Source organism: Chiloscyllium plagiosum, unplaced genomic scaffold (assembly GCF_037043375.1).
Source record: "Chiloscyllium plagiosum isolate Xiang-an unplaced genomic scaffold, Cpla_swu_hap1 HiC_scaffold_6, whole genome shotgun sequence".
NCBI classification, from domain to species: Eukaryota; Metazoa; Chordata; class Chondrichthyes; order Orectolobiformes; family Hemiscylliidae; genus Chiloscyllium; species Chiloscyllium plagiosum.
Window position 1 is genome coordinate 92,735,316 of NW_028270144.1, and position 13,577 is coordinate 92,748,892.

Sequence of the window (13,577 nt, forward strand, 5' to 3'; positions counted from 1 at the left end):
TAGCTTTTTGAAGTTGTATTTTGCAGGGGAATTAAGAGTACCAGTAGATGCTGTGTCCTTAAAATTTTCAAAATACTTTTGATATATGTTGCCAGTCTAATGGGAGAGTGATCATAAATGAATGAATCTGGAACAATACGAAATAAATCTGTAATACATACTTTTATAGGCAAGCACTACTGCAATGGAGTGTAATAGTGCAACCTATCATAGCTGATTAATGAGAATTTAAAAGGCCTCATTATTGGAATTCAGAAATGGAACAAAGCATAGTGGGGTGGCATGGCATGGCATGGCTGGGGTAGGAAGTGGATCTTTAATTTGTATCTGTATGTAGTTACAAAAATACATAAATTATTTAATTTATCAACTGGTCATGTTTTAAACTAGCCTATAAACTGACAAGAATCAAATTAGACTCTTAGAACATTTAGAAAGTAGTTAATTCAAACTAAACCGGGAATGCATCTGTGGAAATAATAGCCAGTAACAGTTACACCATGAACTGCAATATTCTTTTATTTAGTTTACAGAAGTATCTATCAGTACAGGTTGCAGAAGAAAATGTTCAGTGATATTTACAATCATTGCAAAACTCAGCTCTATACAAATTTGATCCTGATCAATATGAACAATATTTTGTAGAACTATAGCATGTAAAGCATTTTAAAAGCAATTAACACAGGTAAATGAAAAAACATTATGTCTACCTAACTATGACATATACCATTGAGTTCAATCTGAGCAGATGCTTTCATTAGATACAGAACACAATGTCAACCTGTGACTTTTTAAAGTTGCCAATGTTACTTACATGGTATATTCTATTATACTACAAGCAAATCTCTACTTGTTAATAAGTTCTATACTCATGTACTGTATAAGATTCTTATTAAATATATTCTACATATCTGTAATTCAGCTGGGAAGAAACTCCTCCCACTGAAAAATATAAAAACTTTATTTTTTTTTACAGGTTCAGATGAAAGTAGCTCATGCTCCAGTGCTGTGCAAAATTCTCTAGGTTTTAATTAGCATATCATTTGTAATTTATACAAAAGGGAAGGGAAGACCAACTTTCATAAATTAGGTCCTTTGATAATTTAATTTCCCTATCTTTTGTATCATTGCAAGCACTAAATACAGAAAAGCAAAATATTAAAAGTACTAAAATAGTTTATTGTATTACAGAGAAAGAACATGTGCTAATGCTTAATGAGTGACGTTCTCCCATTAGGTTTCAAATTTGTAATGGGTTAAAAATAAGTGAGTAGTCGACAGTAAGGTTATAAGATTAAAAAAAAAGGCAAGATGATAAATGAGACTTTACTACAAATACAATAACTGTACACAGCAGTGAGAAAGATGCTTCAAAAAAGCTTTTCCCTCTCTCATTAAGGCTACAAATGCACCCAATGCACTGGTGTATGCTGCAAGATTTACTTGGTACAACAAATTAAGCTAATGCTCGTATTGCCACATTAAAACAGTATATAAAGAGAAAGAATCTTTGAAATTAAATCTACAAGCTCTCATCAAAATACAGGTATGTCCACTTTACTTTGAGCAGCAGACATACTTGTACTTTAATGGGTATGGAACTTGCAAGCGATCACTGAGAATTAGAAGAACAAAAATCACTTCACAATCATCTACCAAGTCTTTCATGTAATTTAATCTTTCAGTAAATCTGGCTTCATCATCTGGTTAAACAAAGCAACATTGACACTGCAGTCAACAGTATAAACTTTCTCCAGGAAGTGCCTGGACTTTCAAAAAAGAACTTTTAAAAAAGCCATGATATATACCTTCCATTTCTATTAAGTACAGTGAGAACAGAATGGATTCAGTGGTGTGGAAATTCTTCTTTGTAATTTTATCTGTATATACCTATATAAATAAATACAGAAACTACAGACGGCATTACTACCGTACAAAATTAAAAAATGAACACCACAGAAAACAGATTTAAAATAAGCTAAACAGTAATGTTCCAGTTTTTAATATTGTTTTCATGACCAATCAGATTTGTTTTTATAAAAGGTCTTTGAAGCAACGTTACTTCTTTTCTATACCAGCAGCATGAATGACAAGAACTATATTACATCACGGTTAGCAATTAGTCAAAGTATTTACAGAATCACACAACAATTGCTCTCTCCAGTCTTTTCACGGTTCCTTTGACCTATAGACATTAAAGGAAAAGCTTTATGAGAAACAAATGCATGGAAAATAACCTCTTCATCCCTGAATTCCAAAAAAAGGCTTATATAATCCCCACTAGATAACAGTAGGTCAACATGGATCAGACCTTTCGTTTTTGGGACCAGACGGACACTTTTGAGTAACAGACTCTAATTTCTCATTCAACTTTACTCCTCATCTGATTAATGTGTCTGGGTTCCACTCAGCTGCTCTCCATCAAATCACAATCAAAATAAAGCCTAATAGATAACCTTGGTCTGAATCATCTTACTGTTCTGCAATGCAGATCGCAGGACTATATTGTGTACCCATCTGGTACATGTCATATGCATACAATCATCATTACTACACCTATGAAATATTAACTAAAATAATGGTGAGCCTTAATTTATATTAAAAATTTTAGATCGATGCATTTTTAGCAAAAACTACTGTACTTTTCATGCCAATCTTGAAAGGTGACAACCAATTTGCAAGGTAAATGGTTGCATTCATCACAATGAATTAAAATAACCAGATGTCTGTTTGAGGTATAAATATTGACTAGAACTCAGGTACAACTCTCTACTCATCTTTCAAAGTAAGATCTATTATGTGTAATTGAGATGACCAAGAAAGTTTATAATCTCCTCTTCCTCTCTACCCACTGATACAATGCATATACATGTATTAAATACATGGACAAATCAATTATGAACAGATCCTTTAAAACTTAATAGCCACTTACCCTGGGAATTTGGCTCTGGCAATGTCTCTCTTGCGACCAAATGCATCACAGTAGTTTTACCAAGAGGAAGCTTTAATGCTGTAAGGAAAACATTACATATGACAATCCATCAGTCTGAAATCAGTTACTCACTACAATTGCCTTCAAGCCTACAATTGGTGTTTCAAAAAAAAAAGCAAAGGAGATTCAAACTTTTCCAGGAATACAGATCAGGTACCAGAAAGGTTTACTACACAAAAACATTGACTTCTTTCAGCTTGATAACATTATTCATTTTGCCTCACCACCCCATACTGATTCTAATTTTATGCTAATTTCAATGTTGCATTCCAGGTTATAACAAGACTAGAAAAACACATGTACTTCAGTTGACAAGTGGCAGATTAATAATTGTGCCATAAATGCAGGTGAATGACTATCTCAAACACAGGAGTCCTGTGATAATTTCAACCTTATCATTGCCAAGCTCCCCATCACCAGCATGTTAACAGCCAGAAGCTGACATAGCAGTGAGAAATAGCTCTCCTCCTGAATCTGCAGAGCCTTTTCACCAGGAAGATAATAGAATATTGACCACTTGCCTGGATGGGTACAGCTATAACAGCTCTCAGTCTGTTTGTCCAACTTTTTCTTCATAAATCAGTCCTCTGACACCAGGCCATGTGGGTTTTCTTGGTTCTTTAGATTTTTTTTACCTCATCATCCAGAACTGAAGAGTTCTAAAAGTTAGGCCTGACTAAAAACTTCACAACTTTAGCATGACAGCTCCACAATTTCAATGATTTGATGTGTTATTACTATCTTTTCTGATGAAAACTTCTTGCAACCAATCAGGTTAACCACTTCTTCATTTGAAATCTTCAATTTCAACCCTGTCTACATCCCCAAGGAGTTTTAGTTTAAGTTTGTCTTCGGAAACTTTTTCTACCAAAATATTACCAGAAAATATCCTTCTGAAGTATTGCAAAAAGACAAGGAAAGCAAAAATTAGATGCTTTCGTTCCTTTAAAGGACAGCTTGAAATTTCCCATTGCTTCTATAAGGGGACATCTGAGATCAAAAGCTCCATGACAGGACTTATTCATGTCCTTTAAATACACCATATAAATAGGGTGGCACAAACAAAATGAGAACATTTTCAGTAATACTTCATCAGACAATAAAGGAAGGAATGAGAGAGAGAGAGAGAGAGAGAGAGAGAGAGAGAGAGAGAGAGACAGACAGAGTGAAGTGAGGAGGAATGAGATACCACAAATTAGAAAGAGGGCAAGTAAAAACAGTTATGAAACTTATTTGGCCTTTCTAGATTCAAGACAATTCTGATCCATCTTCATCCTTTTATTGGCACTGAGTCCACCGTTTGACCCAACAATATTTACCAAGCTCCTCTGCCCCTTCCCACACTGCTCTTGCTCCAGTCTCTCCTCATGATAACGCTGTCTTCCCAGTTCCCCGTTGTAGTTTCCCCTTCAATGGTCACTTAATTTAAAGGAATACATTTCACATTTTCTATCAATGGAAAGGGCAAACTACTTTGCTCTACTTTCAGCTTCACAATTGGAATCAAAAGATCTTAAGTCTTATCTTCAGCCATTACCACCAACTTCAATTTTCCTTCTGTCAAATTACTAAAATACAAGTTACAGTATAAAAACAAACAAATGCTTCTTGCACATATCCAAGTATAATCATGGTACTGAACTTAAAACTTCAGAGTTCATGAATTCAAATTCAAATATAATTATATAGTAATCTGTAGACTAACATGTTGCTGTGTCAGTGGCTGAGTGTATTCTTTCTTCTTCCACGATACCAAGGGTTTATGAAAGTACATATTATAGGTTTTTTTTGTTTCTACAGGTGATGCACCACCATACATTTTGATATTACTTCATATAACAGAAGTAATTCTGCAAAAGGATGGGAAAATAATACAAGGAGCATCAGTCACAATGTCGTCAAAAGTGTCTGCTTTTCCAACTCTCATTAGGACCAATAAATGTTCAGGGAAGAATAACGTGTTTAAAAGATACAAACTAAGGTTATAGGTAAAATAAAACATTAACCAAGTTGACTCAACGGTGGAATCCTACGATTGATCACACTTTTAACATTCAATTAGAATGGTCAGAAATCTGTCCAGTCTTAAGTTGGAAGCAGTTGCAAGAGCTCAAATATTTATTTTCACCTTCCTTATAAATCAGAGTTTCATCTTTGGCTGTGTTTTGTAAACATACTGATTAGATTTATATAAAAGAAAACTAATTTTCAAATGACTTCCATTACATGTTCAATTGCATGAATTCATCCAGACTGGAATACATGACTGCATTGACGATAGATCAAAAGCATTCATACCAGCAAAGATAAAATAAACTATATGTGGTAGTTGCTGTGACAAATAATTATTTTACTAATTAGTTTGTATTGGTACAAGCTGAGCCTATACAGTTCTTGTATATACATCAAATTCCATAACTAGCGTGGGGTCTGGTACAGAGGAATTCTGACAGGACTAGTAGTAGTAGTTTTAAATACACCTTTTTTGTCTTTGACCATAAGATGTAAAAACAGAAGTAGGCTAGAACATTAACTACAACAGTGACGGTCATTAGAAAAAATAGTAAACGCCAGTTGGAATACAAAGCCTCAAGGCTAACTTTAGAAATACTTAACAATGTATTGCAATTAATTTCTTCAAAAAGATGCAAGTGTGAGCCCTGGAGAAGCACGTGGCAAACAAGACAGAAGATGAACAAAGGAGGAATGTAAAGGTAAAAGGAGGCAGGTCATAAGAGGAGCAGTGACTGGGTTGCAGGACAGGTGCGCTGATATAGCTCATATGAATGATTGATCATTTCAGGGTTGGTTCTCATCTGCTAATTTCATGGTAATCTTCAATTTTTTGCTTGTGGGCCAGATTGACCTCATTTAACCACTGAAATGTGCAAGGCTGTAATAATTAAGGAGACAATATTTGATTAACTGTTGTATGGCCAGACGAGGACACAGCTGAGAAGGAACACCAACTGTAACCCAAACCACTTTGCATTTGGTTTCCCTGAAATAGAAGAGACGAGAGACCCTGGTTTGATTACTTAATACAGTATGTTAGATGAAGAAAAAGACTCTTTTGGAGTGAATGCAGTGTAAGCACATGCAAATCAGTCATGCAGAGTTTTTGTGGACTTAGTTTTATAGAAAAATGGTAGAGATGGATGAAAAAGGAGTAGACCAAGCAATCAGAGAGAAACAAAGGAATTTCATTTTCTAGAAGTTGAGTGACTGCTGTAATTTAGGAAGCTTGGTAGTCGATTCGCACTCAGCAAGAGCTACATATAGGAATGAGATGATGGCCAAGTAATGTTCCCGTGGTAAACATCAGCAAGAACATTATTTTACATCCACCTGAGAAGAGTCTCATTTTAGTCTTGCATCTGAAACCTAGACCCAACAGTGTGGTAGCTAATTGTCAACTTAGATTGTGTGGCCAGTTCTTCAGGATTCCGAGAGGACAGGATGGGAGGTGTTTTGATGATTGCATCATAATGGAGGTGCTGCAAATGGTAAATGATCTATGCAACATGGAGCTGGTTAATTGGAGGATTAGTGGTGGATGCCATCATGCTTCTTAGAAGGACTTGAGAGACAAGAACAGACAATAGACAGACACAGCTGAGGTGCCTGTTTTGAATGTGGAGGAATCTGCATCTGAAAATATTTCAGGATCTTTGCCATGGAACATAGCCCTATCAAAGTCAACATGACAGAGCTGGAGAACAGAGAGAATGAATTTAAACTTTTACAGGAAAATTAGTGAGAAAAGATTCACAAATTCAGATCTTGAACAGTACACTTTCACTGGTTACTTGGTGTGCCTTCTTGTTGTTGAATGAAGAGGTTTAATGAGGACATGCCAGGAGCAGCACCAGGCATATATAACAATGAGGTGCCAACCTGGTGAAGATACCAAGCAGGAGTACATGTGTACCAAATAACAAAACATCAGGCTGAGTGATTCCACAGCCAATGAATCAAATCTAAGCTCTGCAGTCCTGACACACCCAGTCATGAATGGTGGTGAACAGTTAAACAACTCACTGAAATGTCCACGAATGTTCCCATCTTCAATGGGAGAGCCCGGGGAGCCGAGCACATCAGAACAAAAGAGAAGGCTGAAGATTTTGCAACAATCTTCAGCCACCCCACATGATATGAGGAAATGGCCAGCAGCACTGAATGCTATAAAGGCTTGGTCAACAATTTAGCAATAGTACTGAAGCGAGATCCAAAACTTGACAAACCCCTAGCCAAGATGTTGTATTACAACACTAGCATTACCTAACAATGTGGAAAATTACCAAGCTATGTGCCCAGAACAAATCCAACCTGATAAATTTCCATCCCATCAGCTTATTCATTACCGTCTGCATCCAACCCAGAACAGAATCAGGCAGTACAGAGAGGTCCTTTGGCCCACTGAGTCTGTGCTGCCAAAAATGTACTACTGGTCCTATTTTTCCACACTAGGGACATAGCCTTGAATGTTATGACACTTCAATGCAGATCCAAGTACTGTTAAAGACAGTAAGGTTTTCTGCCTGAACTATACCCCTGAGATTCCTGATGGTCAATTCCTCTTCACATTGAGCCATCTGATAAAGCCCTTTAAAATCAGACAATTCATAGGGTTCCAACTTAATTAAGTTTAACAGCTGGCCAGAAGGAGTTAAAAAATAAAAACCCACTAGAACTCCAGGACAACTAATAAATTGAACCCCCAACTTACCACTGACTATGCTCCACACCTAATCCCTGTCCTTTCCTACTCATGACCTGATCATCTCTACCCCCAGCCCAACATCCTAACTCTAACTTGCTGACATCCCCACAGAGTTCCCCATGATCCAATCTTCCTGACCTGACTCACCTACTTAACTTGCCTCCTTACTCACCTGCATTTTTACAAACGCTTTCAAATGGCTACTGGGCATTTAACCTTCAGAATGTGGTGCTCATTGCTGTAAAAAGCTGTGCATTTTCCATACCATTTCTCTCTGCTGCTGTATTAGAGAATTCTTAGATTGTCCAGAGATCGTGGTCCAGGAATCTCCAGTGCAGAAATCATCAGAAGGGTATACAGTCATAGAGATGTACATCATGGAAACAGACCCCTCAGTCCAACCTGTCCACGGTGACCAGATTTCCCAACGCAATCTAGTCCCACCTGCCAGTACCCGGCCAATATCCTTCCAAACCCTTCCTATTCATAAACCCATCCAAATGCCTCTTAAATGTTGCAATTTTACCAGCCTCCAACACTTCCTCTGGCAGCTCATTCCATACACTTACTACCCTCTGTGTGAAAAAGTTGCCTCTTAGGTCTCTTTTATATCTTTCCCCTCTCACCCTAAACCTATGCCCTGGACTCCCCAACCTCTTTGCCTATTTACCTTATCCATGCCCCTCATAATTTTGTAAACCTCTATAAGGTCACCCCTCAACCTCCGACTGGGAAAACAGTCCCAGCCTGTTCAGCCTCTCCCTATAGCTCAAATCCTCCAACCCTGGCAACATCCTTGTAAATCTTTTCTGAACCCTTTCAAGTTTCACAACATCTTTCCGATAGAAAGGAGATCAGAATTGCATGCAATATTCCAACAGTGGCCTAACCAATGTCCTGTACAGTCGCAACATGACCTCCCAAATCCTGTACTCAATACTCTGACCAATAAAAGAAAGCATACCAAACACGTCCTTCACTATCCTGTATAAGTTCTGCTAAGATTTGCTTTCCCAAAATGCAGCACCTTTCATTTATCTGAATTAAACTCCATCTGCCACTTCTCAGCCCATTGGCCCATCTGGTCAAGATCCTGTTGTAATCGGAGGTAACTCTCTTCGCTGTCCACCACACCTCCAATTTTGGTGTCATCTGCAAACTTACTAACTGTACCTGCTATGCTCGCATCCAAATCATTTACGTAAATGACAAAAAGTAGAGGCCCCAGCAACGATCCACTGGTAACAGGCCTCCAGTCTGAAAAGTCCTCCTCCACCACCACCCTCTGTCTTCTACCTTTGAGCCAGTTCTGTATCCAAATGGCCAGTTCTCCCAGTATTCCGTGAGATCTAACCATGCTAACCAGTCTCCCATGGGGAACCTTATAAATAGGGTTTTAAAATTAAGCTCCCCTGCCCAGGATTTGCATTGTTAGAGGTGGTATTTGAGAGGTAACACTTGTATAGGAAATAGGAGGGAGTTGTAATGGAATGTCAGAGAAGAAGGTTGGAAACTATTAAATGGTGGTGCTATGGAACTGAGTCACAGATGGAAGAGGAAGAATCAACAATATTGAAACTGCAAAAGGATATGGAGAAAGAATGAAAACCTATCACAGTCATTAGAATATCATAAAAAGAATAAGTTAATTAAAGCATGAAATAATAAGTATTTTATTTGATTAACTTGGAGTGGACGCCTTGATGCTGACAGTCAGTATTTATAGCATGGAAATAATTGAATCAATTCCAAGTGACCTTAATCAACCTCTAACATTTCAACATGCTGTACACAGTAGATTTCTTACCTCCCAGAGTCACATTTCCATGTAGAAATCTTCCTTGGTAGATAAGCCTAAGGATGCTTGGACTGCTGACCAATTCATCTTCCCAATCTGAAAGACAAATAAAAAGTAACTTTTTTAAAAATTTAGAACAATAAAAGAGAGTAGCTGAGGAAGTTTTAATGGCAACCATGTAACCATTTTTGATTGTTGTAAAAACCCACCTGGTTCACTGATGTGCTTTAGGGGAGGAAATCTGCAATCCCTACCCTGGTCTAGCCTGCACGTGACTCCAGCCCCACAGCAATATGGTGGACTCTAATTCCCCTCCAAGACTGGACAATAATTGCTGGCAGAGTCAGCGATAACCACATCACAGGAACAACTTTAAAAAATATATTATGCAACTAATTCTACATTCTGAAAACCTACTCTCGTCAGTAAAGTATACAGAAAATGCCAAACACCAGGCCTCTGGAGTTGATGTTCTCTGTCCCAGTAAATTGAATTTTAAGATCTTACTGCCTTCTTGGTAAGTCCTAGACATCTCATCTGGCTGAGAATAGAAAAGTAAGTTTATTTGTTGCATATCAAAAAGAAAACACTGATACATGAAGAAGGGACATCTGCATCAAAAAACACATAAGACAACTTTAGCATTCATGTCCGAAACTGAAACAGATCCTGTCTGTCTTACCAATAGTTTACAGTCTTCTACTTTCATAACTTCTTAATGTAAAAATGATGTAAGCTTGTGGAAAAAAAACTTGAGATTACAGACCACCACACATATAGTACCTATATTGTAATTTACTTGTAACCATACAGTCAATATATTTGTGAGTAAGCCTAAGAAATAAGGAGTAGACCATATTGTCCCTTGAAACTGCTATAGCATTCTCCAGCAATGTCCACTAAAATATACTATATGACTGAGATTTGTCAGACTTCTGGAGTAGACGTTCCAAAGTTTCACCATCCTCTCACTAAAAAAAGAACTAACCGTATCTTAGTTCCAAATGATTCTTCCTTATTTTGAGACTCTCTCTCTCTGGTTCTAGACTCCCCAGCCAGGAATAACCTACCTGCATCTATCCTGTCTATCCCTTTGGATTTGATAAGTTTCGGTGAGATACTAACAAGGAACAAGAGAAGGCCATTCAGCAACTCAAGCCTGCTCCGCCATCCAATAGAATTGCAGGTGATCTGAGTTCAACCTCAACTCTGCATATCCCTGATAATCCTTCATCCCCTGTGTATTTAAAGATTCTGCATCTACTCCCTTCTGAGGAAGGGAATTCCAAAGACACCTAACTCTCAGAGGAAAGTGCTTCCTAGTCTCTGCTTTAAAAAAAAGCGACCCCTTATTTTTAAACAGTGAACCCCTAGTTCTAGATTCTCCCATCAGAGGGGACTCTTAACACATATAACTTAGTGAAGTCCCCTCAGGATTTGTATATTTCAACTGAGTTACCTCTGACTCTTCTAAATCCAGAGGATACATAGAGGCCTAGAATGCCTTACAAGGAAAAGTCACACAATTTGCTCATTCCAGTTATTAATCCAGTAAACCTTCTCTAAATTATTTCCAACATATTACCATCCTCACATAAGTAGAGACCAGCACTGTATACATTGCTCCAGATGCAGCCTTACCAGTGCCAAGTATGACTGAAGCATAATCTCCTTACTCTCACATTCAATTTCACTTGCAATGAAAAAAAAGCTTTCCTGATTACCTGCTGTATCTACATTCTAACCTTCTGCAATTCATGCACCCCCAGGGTACCCCAATCTCTCCACATCTCAAACTGTGCAACCTCTCATCATTTAGATCATATGCTACTGCTTAAAATCTTTCTGCGAAAATCAAAAAACTTCACACTTTTCCATATTGTACTTCATTTGCTAGATATTCACCCAAATCACTTAAACAACTACAGCAAATTTTGTTTTAACTGGCACCTTATGAATCAGCACTCTTGATAAATCAGTAAAAATCATCTACCTCAAATACTGCGAAATTTACTGTAATATTACAATCTCCACAATGTCCAAGGGTACAAGTGATAAGGCTCTTTGCCATTAAATATTAATGAAAATTTGCTTCAAATAAAACTGAAGTCATTTATGCCGTAAATAAAGTACAATAGTGAAGTGTATACCCACTGCATTATGTTTGTATTACTTATGGTGTGTTTTTACGTTGATTTTGTGGACCTCTTGATCAACCTGAATATTTGATCAATCAGCACATTCCCAATCCCATGTGTGCTGGATAATAAAAAAAATTGTTCTATTTCCCCTTGTAGCTCTTTATGTTCTCTTCACAATGCATTTTTTAATCTATCTTTGTGTAATTAACAAATTTAGCTACCATACTTTTGGTCCTTTCATTTATATAAATTTCAAAATATTGAGGCCACAGCACTGATCCCTATGGCACTCCACTCATGACATCCTAATAGCCTGAAAAAGAGCCATTTATTACTATTATTCTGCTTCCGGTTAGGAAGTCAAACTTCTTCCAATGCCAGTATCTTACCAGAAACTCTGTTAGCTTTTATTTTTTGCAATAATCTTTGATTAGGCACTTTATCAAATGTAAATGTCTTCTGGAACTCTCAATACAATACATCGACAAGTCACTGGTTCCTTTTATCGGTTGCTTCTTCAAAGAACTCCAATAAATTTCCCTTGACAAAACCATGTTGGCTCTGCCTGATTACACCAAATTTATCCAAGTGCCCTATTCAATAATAACTTCTGACATGGTCCCTAAGGCAGATAAAGCAATAGGGTGCGTAGCTTCCTGTTTTCTGCCTCCCTCACTTTTTGAATAGTTATTTTCTAGTCTAAAGGTACCTCCCAAATCTAACGAGTTTTGGAAAATTAAAGCCAATGCTTTAATGTATTCCTTAAAATTATTCCAAAAATATTCCTCCAAATTCTACAGAATCCAGGTTAGATTTTCCTAAGCTCTCTTCACAGGACAGTCCTGTCATCTCAGGAACAAGTCTAGTGAATATTTGCTGCATTCCCTTGATACAATACTTCCTGGAGGTACAGGGAACAAAACCACACACTGTATTTCATGTACAGTTCAGACCAAGGTTCTACATAAATAAAGCAAGTCCTTACTATTCTTGTACTCAAATTCTCATGATAAAGGCTATCACACTATTTCCTTCCTTATAGCTCGCTGCACCTGCATCAACTTAGTGAAGATACTCAGATCCTTTGTTATGTCCACACTTTCTAACCTCTTTACCATTTAAGCAATGCACTGCATACCTGTTCTTCTTATCAAAGTGGATAATCTCACCTTCTTCCCATATTATGATCCATCTAATATATTTTTGCCCACTCATTAAATCTGTCCAAATTTTCTTGAAGCACTTTATACCTTCCTCATAGCATATATTCCCATGTAGCTGTATGTCATTCACAAATTTGGAAATATTACATTTGGTTTCCACATCCAAATCATTGATATATATTTGGAACCCCATGTACTGATTCCTGCAATACCCACAAGTCACAGCCTGCCAGTGTGAGGTTGACTCATTTATTCATACTATTTTCTGCCCACTTAGTCAGTCTTTAAACTATAACAGTACCTTACCCCCATACTTACATTCATCAAAAATAAACCTCCAATTTACAAAGTAATGCTGACTACATCTAAGCAGATCATCACGACACAAATGGAGAGAAAACAGAATTAAATTTTCAGGTCCAGTGATCCTTTGGTTTCTTCATTATGACGAAGTGTCCATTATCACATTCTTTGTTATATTCTTCCAAATTCCACAGAATAAAAGCCCATTTTACTTTATTGGCAAATCAGAGCCCTCTCATCACAGGAGTCAATTTGGTAAGTCGTGGCTGCATTTCCTCTTAGACAAGTCCATTATTTTGTGGATAGGAGACCTAAACTAAAAATTCCAGGTGTGGTCAAAAACAGTGCAGCAAGACTTCCTTACTCCAGTATTGCAATGCCCTCCCCACTATCTGCACTGTTGGCAAAGACCACACATTCCTCTCTTCCAATTGCTTGCTGTACCTGCAATTTTCTT

General features: G+C 37.4%; 1 protein-coding gene across 1 annotated transcript in view; it reads right to left on the bottom strand.

Annotated features, from left to right (window-relative positions):
- Nucleotides 1-503: 503 nt before the first annotated feature.
- ubl3a (ubiquitin-like 3a) overlaps nucleotides 504-13,577 on the bottom strand; it is a 111,430-nt gene continuing 98,356 nt past the window's right edge. The window contains exons 3-5 of the mRNA XM_043692033.2: nucleotides 9,523-9,609; nucleotides 2,933-3,010; nucleotides 504-2,185 (exon numbers count right to left, since the gene is read on the bottom strand). Of these exons, the coding sequence (XP_043547968.1) occupies nucleotides 2,133-2,185; nucleotides 2,933-3,010; nucleotides 9,523-9,609 (218 nt within the window). The 3' untranslated portion in view covers nucleotides 504-2,132. The remainder of the gene's footprint in view (nucleotides 2,186-2,932; nucleotides 3,011-9,522; nucleotides 9,610-13,577) is intronic.